Raw genomic sequence first — 12,379 nt, forward strand, 5'->3', positions numbered from 1 at the left:
TCATCCCCCGCGCCGCCGCCCCCCGCCCGGCTGCCGGCTCCAGCAGCTCGGTGCCGGCGGCGATGCCCGCCCCGCTGCCGGGGGGAGAGGCTGCCCGGCGCTGCCCGGCCCCTAGCCGTTCGTCGCAGACCCACGCACTCACAGGGGCAGCCGGGCGCTTGAGCCATGATTGCCGCGGCTTTCCTGGTCCTGCTGAGACCCTACAGCATCCAGTGCGCCCTCTTCTTGCTCCTGCTGCTGCTGGGGACCATCGCCACGATTTTATTCTTCTGCTGCTGGCATCGCAGGCTGCAGAAAGGGAGGCATCCCATGAAGTCTGTCTTTTCGGGTCGCTCAAGGAGCCGAGGTAAGAGACGCCGCTGGTACCCGAGAGTGGGGGGGAGGGTGGTGCTGTGTCTGTGCCTCCGGCCCATCTTACCCCATCCCATCCCGCGGTTTCTGCCGGCGGAGGGCCTCTCTGCCTCAGGTTAGCCGGGCAGAGGCTATAAAGAATATCCATGCCGAGCTCAGGACTGCGGCAGCCTTGTCTCCACCCATCCCTTGGCGAAACCTGGGCCGGAGAGAGAAGCGAGGGGCTGGGAAGCTCCCCAGGCCTCCCTGGGCTCTCAAGTGCAGCAGAACTTTATGCTCAACTTCTTCCCGATGAATTAAATATAAATGCCGGGCGGAGCTGCCGGCTGCTTCGGGAGAGCCAGACCCCGTCCAAGGATATGCGCCAAAGGGCGAGCGAGTAGACAGAAGCATTAGCCAGAGCGAAATCCGAGGTGGAGCTGGTGGAGCCTGTGTGTCTTTCTGCTTCTCTTCCAGATGCTGTCATGAGAACTCATCACTTTCGCTCTGAGGTAATTTATTTAGCACGCAATTTCAAGGTCAGAAGTTGTTCTCTTTACCTGAGCACGTTGTCATGTTCTTTTGTTAATGAAATCACGTAGCGAACTTTTCATTTTGCATGAAATCTATAATGTCCTCCTTCATTTCTTGTTTATTTTTCCCCACACAAAGTGTGAGCTCTTCCTTCACATTACCTTAGCCGGCCTGCTGATTCCTGTCATTTCCAAAGCAATTGGGTCCTTCAGGAAGAGCTGTTCCTGCTGTACGTGCCAGACACCCCTCTGTCCAAAAAGCATTCCCGAGCCCAGTTACAGCCTGCATTGTCAATACATACAGCGCTACTGTGTTTTGCCTGCAGAGCTTCCCCTTGCTCGCTTTGCCGCCATCCCTCACCTGGGCCTCGCTCTTTGTCAGGGAAGTTGCCTGCCTGGCTTGGACGCTGCCGCGGGAGATCCAGGAAGGATCCAGATTACAAGCCTGCTCAGCAGGCGCTTCATTTCATGACTCTGTATTCATAGCTCAGGGGAATCAGAACTCTTAGATGCCAGTGCTAAAAGTATAACGTGAAACCTAGTCACTTTCTAGGGATTCTGAATTAGAAGATAATTGCTGGAAAGATATGGAAAATAATACTTGATCTGGTATCTACTTTGTTTCCATGTTGCCTTGTAGAGAGAGCTCCTGTCTAGATATTTCTCTTTCCTGGCTTCCTGCTGTTGATTTAAGATGTATCTTCATGGTATTGCCTGTTATTCTGGAAACCTTGAGAGAGAGTTGTGCACAAAAATGATCTTTTGGGTTAGATGATTAGCATTCTTCTTTACCCGCTTGTGGGTGAGAAAATTACCCAATTATGAGCAATGTTTTCAGAAGTAGTGTGCATGTAATACATCTTTGCAACGTGGTTCACATTGGCAATTTGCTTTAAACTCCTTACTATTTTGAAATTTGTATGCACTGTCACCAAAAGAGGACAATCTAGGGAGCATCCTATCTTTAACCCATGCAAAGTCTGATTTTGTTACTGACTGAACAGGGCTGCACTAAAACCAAGAAACAAACATGTCCCTTTGTAAGTCAAAAGTTTTTCTTCATTATATAGTTCCTCCAATATGAAACACTTGGTTTTCACATAAAGTTCTGTTACTCTTGAGACTAAACAGAGGTGAAGTTTAATTTGTAATGCCCTTTTAAAATCTATGTTGTCCTGCATGGTGAATCTTAAAAGGGAAATTTGCAAATTCACTAGTTTATTTTTATTACTTCAGCATGTGGTTATTTGCATATCACCCAGCTAGAAATAGACTAATTTAAAATATTTCATAGAAGTTTCCATTTACTGCAATGTGCTGGAATAAACCTGTAAAAACTGTTATATTCTCTCATAGGTTTCTACATTTTGTTTAGACAGGTTAACACCAGTGCTACTAGTCTAAACTGCCCTTTTAAGTAAGTGATGTGGAGCTGATTTCCTCTTCACTATCTGATAATAGACTTTCAATTTTTAAGAGAAAACAATGACTCAATTTCCAGTTCTTTTTCAAGCAAAACCTTATTTTAATCACTCTAACTGAATTGATCAATAACAAATTGCAGGCATACGCCCATGAAAATATTGGCAGCGTTATCTGAAACAGAGTTAGACATTCTCATTCTATATCAGCATAAAACATTACGCGCTTCCAATTCCAATAACGTGTTCATGAAAGCAAAGCATATAGGCTTTGCATAATCCCCATCTCTCTCCCCTCCCCACCCTCCCAAACAACATAGCATCTCAACTTCAAGTTTTATAGCACAAGGTCCATCTGCTAGCTTCTACTATGCTCAGTTGTTTGTCAGGTGCAGTGATAAGTGGCGTTTCTTAGTGCTAATAGAATATAATGAAAATAGGTTGATAGTAAATAGGAGTGGGTTGGCATTCATCTCCTGAGAGCTGTGTTCAAATCTGACTTAGATCACACGTGAACATGCAGGTGGTCTAGAGGCAGTGCACAGAGAATTATAATTGCCCTATCTACAGAGCGGTTGGCAATTCCTGCATGATTGGCTGCCTGCCAGGAATGCCTTATATTTGGAAAAATAGATGTGTAGCAAATTTATGTTGAGATTCTTTGCCAGAGCAGCAGCTCTCGTGCTGTGTGCCTACATTGTCTTTGTCTATATAGAGTGAGGACTATTTAATTCCTTTCCTTTAGAACTGAATCCCACATTAAAAAAATTAGACCCCATACTATGGGAGGGTAAATACTAAATAGATTTGAAGATGTATTTATGATCCTTTTCAGCTCTTCTGTTGTGAAATTTATATCCCACCAGTGAATTGAATCCACAAATAGTCCCTTCTTGAGGGTCTTGATTTTGAATGTGCAAAAGAGACCTCACTTGGAGTATAGAGATCTCACTTGGAGTACTGTGTACAGTTCTGGTGTTCTCAACATAAAAAGGACATGGAACTGTTGGAACAACTCCAGAGGAGGGCCATGAGGATGATCAGGGGACTGGAGCACCTCCTGTATAAAGATAGGCTGAGAAAGTTGGGGCTGTTCAGCCTGGAGAAGAGAAGGCTGCATAGCAGCCTTCCAGTATCTGAAGGGGGCCTATAGGGATTCTGGGGATGGACTCTTCATTAGGGACTGTAGTGATAGGACAAGGGGTAATGGGTTAAAACATAAACAGGGGAAGTTTAGATTGGATATAAGGAGGAAGTTCTCTGCTGTGAGGGTGGTGAGGCACTGGAATAGGTTGCCCAAGGAAGTTTTGAATGCTCCATCCCTGGCAGTGTTCAAGGCCAGGCTGGACAGAGCCTTGGGTGACATGGTTTAGTGTGAGGTGTCCCTGCCCATGGCAGGGGGGTTGGAACTGGATGATCTTAAGGTTCTTTCCAACCCTAACTATTCTATGATTCTAAAACATGCCTCGTTATTATACAGCAGAAGTCTATGCAGATATTCCTTATTATAGATTGAACTTAAATACTTGACCCCCTGCCTCAAAAAGAGGTAAGTTTGCATGAATCATTAGGAATATAAAGTAGGTTAAATTCTATCTTTGTTAGAGGTGCTTCATAACAGAAAACTGTACCAGCAAGAAGATGTGAGAGTTCACTGCAATAGTGCAGCAGCTTCTTCACCTCCCCGCTAATATTTATTTACTACCATCTGAAGTTTGTTAGGCCTATTCTTTAATACATTCTTTTTTATTGCAGTCATTTAAGTTCATTAGGACTGTAACTGCTCTTAAGATTTCTCCATCCTCCTGGTACTATAGGTACTCCATGAGAAGTCACATAGGAGTCACACCCAGAATAGTTAATGTTTCTAATCCAAGGGAGACCTAGATATGTCACGGCTGCAAAAAGAAAACAAGTAAATTTCCAACGGCAATATTCATTGCTTACATGACAAATCAGACTTTGATGTAGCTGTTTGCACTAGTCTCTCTTTATTTTGAGAGTCAGTTGTTGAATGAAATGTCTGGGCTTGATGAAAACAGTGCCAAAGTAACAATATAAATTCATGAGAGTTTTATCAAAATAGGGACTATGATCCATTGTTGGTGGTATTATTATTATGGTTAATTATTTTTCCTTGTATATTCAAAAATGTGAATGCTATCAGTGATTCACTGACTTCTCATGCTCTCTGCAGAGTTGTTTTTTTTTTTTTTCATGAAGTACAGGAATTTTCTGAGTACTTTGGGGTTTGATGTATTTCAGTGTTTAGCATCTTACACTTTACAAAGAGGTCAATGTCTTCTGTACCTTACAACTGAAAGGCATTGCTTAGTGTGTTTGTGTTGCCACTTCTTTCTGAATTAGTTTTCCCTATTGTCAAAGCCTCGTCTTTCCTTATTGTTAAACCTTCAGATTACGTGAGATTTTTTTTTTTTTAACTTTCAATTAAAAAGAAAGTAAGCTTTTAGCCCTTAGGCTGGAAGGAATTAAACCAAATAGTATAATTCTCAAAATCTTTGGATTTGAGGTAAGAACTTGTGAAAGGGAAGTTTCTCATTTAGGATCTTGAAATGGTTTTATGAGATTGTGAAGGGATACTTGATGGTTTTCATACTATTGGTAAAAATCACTGGATTTATACATCTTTAGTCTGATTCTTTCCTCTGAGCACTTCAGTCTTCCTTTATCTTACCTTCTAAATTAGAAGTACTGTGATCTCAGGAACTGAAGGTATTGGTGTCAGTGAATCGTCATGACTTGTATGGTATCTTTTTGTGTTTATTTAATTTTGACTCATATATTTTGGGCAAGTTTCCTGTGAATGTTTCCACTGAGACCTACAGGTATAAACCTACTAGGAAGCAAATCCGTAGAAATGTTACAGTCAGCTGTAAATCCCGACTTCACGTAACCCAGGTGCATGTCCGGTGGGACTAGGCACACCAGTAAGGCAAACGGGAGTTGACACTTTATGGAAAGACTCTCTGGGAGGGCTGGCAGCTTGTATTAACCACAGCTGTAGCAAAGGAATAACATTTGGTCATTTCAGTTTTGCAGATCCCATATTTTACTCTAAGTATACTGAACAGTCACTACAAGGTTATATATATATTCAGTCTATTGTTTTGACAAGGCTGGTAGTGAAATAGGTCAGCCAAGACTGATGACAATTTTCAAGAGCAAACGAATTTGCTAAATCATCCATTACGGTACAATGGATGCAAAGCTATCGTACAGTAATATCTGGTAAATGTATATGTCGACTTTGCCAACAATTGATGCCCAGAAAAAGTGTTCATAAATTTATCCCTAAGCATACCTTTACCATAATCGTCTTCCTTCTGAGGCTGATTGTGAGACAGTTGCCTAAAAATAGTTCTAGACATCTTACAAAACAATAATGAAAAATCTTTGAAGAGTTGCACCATAATTCATCCTGAGCATTGCAGTTATTTATAAACTGCTCCAGATATGTAGAGATCCAGTGAAAAGAGAAATCTGCAAACCCTCCAAGCTGAATTCTAGTCTCTTGTTTGATTGGACGGAGTGCATTCAAGGAGCCACAGAAATGTACAGGACTAGCCAGAAAAATACATTAATTCACCTATTGAAAGGCTGTCTCATTGTCTTTGTGGAGCTGAATCAGCCTGAAAATATTTTACCTTTGTGTTCAACATGCTTTTCCCCCAGGATGTTTAAACTGTTTTTCCATTAACTGTCTAAGAGTTAAGGAACAGGTTCAAGGGAGAATAAGTAAGAGACAAAAAGAAATTGTTTTCTTAAATGTATGAAAACAATTACAAATTAATGCAGAGCTATAAATACACTGTAGAAGGACAACTCCTATCTATTTTTCTCAACATGTCCAATAATGTGGCCTAGACAGTTCACCACACTGAGCTGTTAGATGGCAGACTAGGTACTGAGATTCTGCTTACTCTTTGTTGTCTCTCCATCACTGTCAGTCAGCTTTATTCACTGCAGTGCTGCCTTTAGATAGCTTAGCAAGCATCACTCTATACTGAGAAACAGCCTGTTTGGCAGTTGTATCACAAAATATATGGCAATTACCCAGTTGCTGCAGCAAGACCATTTGAGCTAACTCCAGAGGAGTTAATTCGGGTACCTTTACTCTCTACTATGGTGTAGTGTAGAAATGCCTGATATATTTCTATAGCCAGCTGGTTGCCTGCATCTGTATTCTAGCTTCCCACAGTCTGCAGAGCATTGAAATGCTGAGGGGATCTTCTTGGCTCCATCAGTCACCTGAGAAAGTACTGGCATCGTGTCATGGTCCACGTCAGTAGTAAGGTCTTGATACACTGCATGTTGAGACCTGCATTATAAGTGAACATATCCTCAGAGTTCTCTAGCAGGATAGGGACATTCACTGCATATAGATCCAGTACATAATAAAAGTCATTCTTCCTATTTAGTTTCCCGTTAATGCAGTTATGTCAACAACCTCCTATCATCTAAGGATTTACACATGCAGGATTCTCAGTATGTACTGTTATCTCTGGAAATGTGTGTTTTAGATGAGGTTTCAGCTTTGGTGGTTGCATGCTGGTTATAGTGCACGTTCCTTGTGCATGCCAGCAGCTGCTTGCCAGCAAGCAGAGCTCTGATTTCAGGGGGATGCAGGTGGAGTGTGGCTTGTTGCCATCCGTTAGCAGCCACATTGTACACATGTACAGAATGAGAATGTCTAGCTACTGGTTTTAGAAACTAACCTCAGGTTGAAACTGTGAATTAAAACAGCTGAGGTCATACTTGCGGTGAGCACATGTATTACCATATCTGCTGAAGAAACTGTTTTTATACAGACAGGATCATGCAGGGGTCCATAAATCACACACAACTCAGGAAAACTTCACCATCTACACTGATTCCTCAGTTGCTGTGGTTAGATTAGGGTGACAGATCAGGTTGTGGATGCCCTGTCAGAAACTGCTCAGCTCTTTAGGCTGAGGGTATTAAATGAAACAAGAGGGTAGTATGACCCTAGGGGCTGTTTTTGCTCCCGGGCTGTTACATTCATTTGCCTAGGACATGGAAACACTACACTCTCTTACACTCCCAGGCTTTTTTAAGGAGAGGCATGTTTTGATGTGCTATGGGAGAACCACACATAGCCCAAAGGGAAGTCACCTTGCTGTTTCTATGCAGGATCCTATTCAGCTGAGCTGGGCCCATTGGGCTTGGCCATGTAAAATGTGAGCAGCTGCCATCCAAAGCTGTGACCTCTCCAGCTGCCCCCTGTACTCAGCAGCCTGGGGAGGTCTTGGGCTATAAGGAGGGTGTGCTTGGGCCCCTCCAGGTCCTCTAGGCAATGATTCAGGACTGTGTGGCAGAGACGCTTGAGCAGGTCATCAGGCCCACAGCTGATATGGCTGATCTTGACCTAGTGCTAGCAAAGCTGGCTTGGTTTTGGTCTGATGGCTTGTGCTTCTAGCTCCCCTGCAAGTCTGGGTACCTGTTATCTGGGTACTTCTGCCATCAAAAGTGTCTGAGCCCCTGCTGTGCTCCCTTGTGCCCTACTGTCTTGCATCAAGGAGAGTCAGAGGTTTCCTGTTCCTGACTCATCAGTGGAAATGAAACATGAGTTACAGCTCAAGTGTGAAAACACTACATCAGCTATGGAAACTAACTGTGGTTGACATTTGGGCAAAGACACGTTTCTTGCAAGTTGTGCCAATGTCCTTATAGCCCCTGTGCACTCGGCTGCTTAAATCTAGCACTTGTCTTCAGGATGGCGGTGTGAACAGTGCAGACTGGAAGTGAAACACAGTTCTTACAAGGCTTAATTTATGATCGTCTAAGTTGATAGCTACCTAACTATACTGAAATACATAATCACAGCAGACTGAGGTATTGTATTTATTTTCCTCCTTTGTTCTAGAGAGAACAAAATGATACAACTAGGTCGAGGCACCTATCTGGCGCCGCTACCTTCCTGCATGTAAAGTACAGCAGGAGCTGGAAAGTGACTTTGCAGAAACAGCATCCCCTTATACAGCATTATAAACTCTCTGTAGGTATTTACAGTTTTAGTCTGTAGAGCTACTCAGCTGACCTGGTGTAGGTGTCTGCTTCAGGATGAGCTGAAATGAGTCTTCAGGCCTCACAGGATACGTCCACTAAATCTGTCATTGGCTACAACAGGAGCTCAGAATAGTTGCTTCTGAACGAGAGACCCATTCAGATCTATTGCTGGTATCTGAATCTAGGCATCTTAGGTATCTATTTATCTGAATTCCACCCTAAGTATCTTTTTTTTTTTTTTTTAATATATGCCTGTTAAGTCTCTCATCAGTTTGTTTTATGCTTGGCAAAATGCAGACCGATCTTCACGTGCTGTGGTGGCATAAATTGTATTACCAGTTTGTGCTTCAAACAAACACCCTGGGCAGAGGAGAGTAATTTATTTGTACCAGGTATCAGGCAGCACTTGCATGGTTTAGCAATCTGTGCATATATTTCTTATTCTCCTCCTCATTGTATTTTTAATATTGAAAGTTAATTCCTTATGGCAGATTTTTGATGTATACTGTACACTGCCCTAGCTGAGGAAAAGTGATGAGATGGAGAACAGAGGAAGCAGGGGTTTAACAGGGACATACTTGGAGAGTGTGCTAGTGCATTCTAAATTAAACTTTCCCTTGCAGACCACTGATTAAGCAGTACTCAGATTTATTTTTGTTCTTAAATAATTGTTCAGTTTCTACAGAAGACTTGCAGTGCCCTGAGGTAATGGTGAAGGAACTGGGACAAGCCATTGCAAAGGCAAGGCAGCTGTGGAAGGCTGAAAGCCTTCTTGTCAGAGAATGATAGAACTGCTTGGAGAACAGGCCAGCTTCTGTGATTTATAGATTTAGACAGGAAAGAGTATTTAAAGGGTATTTTGAAGCATGACTGGACATGCTATTTGCTTACACACCCTCAGATTTTTTCCAGTGTTACAGCCTACCTGCCTTGATAGGAAAACCCAAACACATTGTGTAAACCAGTAGTGTAATGCAGCATGGGTTATTAAAAACTGTATTCAAAATTCACATCTAAACCCTAGGTTCACATGAGGGCTCATATGTATACACTTGGGGGCCCACTTAGGAAGTGGAAAGCAGGTTATTGATGATGTATTTCCTGAACTCAGTTGGAAAAGTAATCTTGTGTGGGTTATATAAAAGACAATTGCTGTTAATCCCTTTGAACATGTGGACTTATCTTGGAATATGACATGTGCCAAGTCACAGACTTCAATATCTGAGAAATGGTTCCAGCACTGCTTAGAGTTTAGGTTTTAGAAGATAAGAATAATATCTCCTAAAATAAACATACAGCATGCAAAGCAGCATCAGGGAAAGCTTGTTAATGAGGGAGTGGAATGAGAAATTGCATGTAAAAATCTTACATATGATGTTTTAAATCTTGATTCAGATCTTTATAGGAGTAACCCTTAGGTAAGATTAAAAAATAAAACAAAACCAAAAAGCCAAGAGAACCATACAAACAAACAGAAGAAAAAAAAAAGGAAAAGTTGCAGTCTGTGTTTTGAGACTTGATAGAATCAGGACAGAGCAACTGTTGTTGTATCCTCCTTGTACATTTGTGAAGTAATATGCTATATGAGTATAGGTAATCTTCCTGCTAAGACCTAGCTTTAATTAGCAACCTTTACTATTAAAGAGGATGTATAAGTCGTTGGAAGACTTAAGTTGAATCCTGGATTTTGGGTTGAACTTGCAGAACTGGCAATTAAATAAATGTTCTGGGGTTTTATTTGCCTCTTTGTAAGCTGAAGATATTTGGGATGGAAGTCACTATGGGAGAAGAAGGGAAATAATTGAGTCTTGGTCACTTTTCAATTTAGAACTGTTTGTACAATACAAATGCATATATATATGTTTATATGTGCAGAAGGAAGGCTCTTAAATTTCTCTCCTTCAGCACGCCGGGGGAATTTGATACACTAAAGTTGCTCAATTGAACCTGCCTTTTTAGTTCAAGTAGCTACCTCACCTATAGGGTTTAATACTATTTCAGCCTGTCTGCAAAACAGCCAAGAATCCAGCATCCTGAAAATGGTTTTGATACTACACATACTTATGCTTCCAGGCCCTAAGGTGTTGTAGGTTGCATATACTTTCATGCATACACAACCACTGCCAAAACCCTTAAAACCAAGCACACAAAGGTGGATATTCTATCTGAGCTCCCTTTGGCTTCAGTACTCATTACTGCACCTGCAAAAGTGCATTTAATCTATGGGACTCACTCAAGTATCTTTAAAGACTCTGCAAACACAGTTGAGTTCTGCTGTCTTTCCTCCAGTTGTGCTGAATTGTGTCTTACTGCTAGCTAGCACTTCTGTGGTTTGCTGAAGTTCTGCCAGAGTGGAAACTGGGCTGCAGTGCAGTCCACTAAAGTTAATGCAAAGATTTCTGTTGACTTCAGCTGGACATCAGATAATGCATTTTAGTCAGAGCCATACTTCTCTTGAAGTTAGTGTTTAGTGGTTCTGAAAACACATACTGGCTGGAAAGGCTTGAGTTCCAAGATTAGAATTCTGACAATATAGTCTACATAAAATAATACACTGGAAAAAAAGAAGAATGAATATGATTTCTTACCAAGCATAAAAATAATAATGTATGATGAGGGCAGTAGGGGTAGTAGAAACTAGAATGGAAAAGGAAAGGATCTGGTGAAGTAATACAATCATACGCTGAAAGAACAGAGGAGTCAAAGACTCATGTCACTAAAGCAATAATGCACACATGGGATAGCAAAGATGTATTCATATGGTGCTACTAACGTATCAGACAAAAAATTAGGAAGAAATACATAAAAACTAAGACTGTGAAAGAAAAAGGTTCAACAGATTATCCAAAATTTCCTTGTCTGTAAATGACAGACAAGTTTGTAAGAAGCTTCAGAATTCTGGTTATTGTATTAATGAATGGGCTAGGAAAGGGAATAGGCAAAAATACAACAAGGACTGCAGATCATGACATACTTGCTTATCAAATACCAGACCATACTAAAGAAATTCTGAAGAATGGGGCAGATGAACACACATGATGTTCATAAGTGCAAGGCTGGGTATGTTACAGAGAAAAGTTGTTTCTCCACTTTATTAATATTTAAGTATGTCATCTCCAGAAAAGGCCTTTTGAATTACTTTTAACAATTTAGTGAAAACCTGGGATGGACAATATTTGAACAGAAAGAAAAACCATGTTATGCTATTATATAAATGAGCAGCACACATTTATAAGAGTACTGTGGTGAATTATGGGGGTCCAATAAGAGTGATGTCTGAATAAGGACAAAAAAAAAAGATACTGGAAAAGACTGGAATTATTTCATGTAGGAGGAAAATAAGAGGAAATCTGATGATAAAATATACATGGAATGATGACGTATTGAAGGCAGATCAAAACCTAGTTGTCATGGGTCTGATACATCCTATTGTATATTGGATACTTACAGTATAGATGTCTACAAGTGAAGTTATCGGCTTGGGTCCCCTTTATGGCCAGTGGAGTGTAATAGATGCCATTAGGGAATGATTCATCTGATTTAAGTGGCTTGAAAGGGAACCCAAAGAGTGGAGGTCTGCTGAGCTTCAGTCAGAGCAACCCCACGCTGTGTTTCTAGACACAAGAAATCAGTCTCTGAATCAGAGGTGTGAAGTTCAAACTTGGCTGGATAAGAAGGTATTTTTTTTTTTTACAAGACCCCTTACTGTGGAAGTCATTTTACACAACCACTTGGTTGTGTGCTCTGGCACGCAGCATCCAGGCCTTGCAAAATTCACTGTTGGTTTGTCTGTAAGGGTAAACACAACAGGTCCTTTCATTATTACCACAATTCCTGAGAAAAAAAAACAAGAAAACCTTTCAGAGAAGACTTAAAAGGATAAATTTAATCTGAAGGAGGGTGATCTCCCCATCCTCCTTCCACAGACAGAAAACCTCCCCTGAGAGAGATCAACTAGGCTTTGGCCCTGATCTAGCCTCCAGAGACACCTCTCTATTCCTGCTGACTGTAGAGTATAACTAGGAAGATCAGTATTTGTGGATTCAA

General features: G+C 41.4%; 1 protein-coding gene across 5 annotated transcripts in view; it reads left to right on the top strand.

The window, feature by feature from the left end:
* Positions 1 to 4: 4 nt before the first annotated feature.
* DST (dystonin) overlaps positions 5 to 12,379 on the top strand; it is a 293,848-nt gene continuing 281,473 nt past the window's right edge. For 2 of the 5 annotated variants that reach the window (XM_061347867.1, XM_061347868.1), the window contains exons 1-2: positions 25 to 346; positions 808 to 869. In XM_061347867.1, the coding sequence (XP_061203851.1) occupies positions 166 to 346; positions 808 to 869 (243 nt within the window). In that variant the 5' untranslated portion in view covers positions 25 to 165. Of the gene's footprint in view, positions 347 to 807; positions 870 to 12,379 lie in introns of all 5 variants that reach the window. The other 3 variants (XM_061347863.1, XM_061347864.1, XM_061347869.1) reach the window with 3 other exon arrangements.

Source organism: Neopsephotus bourkii, unplaced genomic scaffold (genome assembly GCF_033783945.1).
Source record: "Neopsephotus bourkii isolate Nb327-2 ecotype Australia unplaced genomic scaffold, CSIRO-AGI_Nbou_v1 NB_330, whole genome shotgun sequence".
Classification (NCBI taxonomy): Eukaryota; Metazoa; Chordata; class Aves; order Psittaciformes; family Psittacidae; genus Neopsephotus; species Neopsephotus bourkii.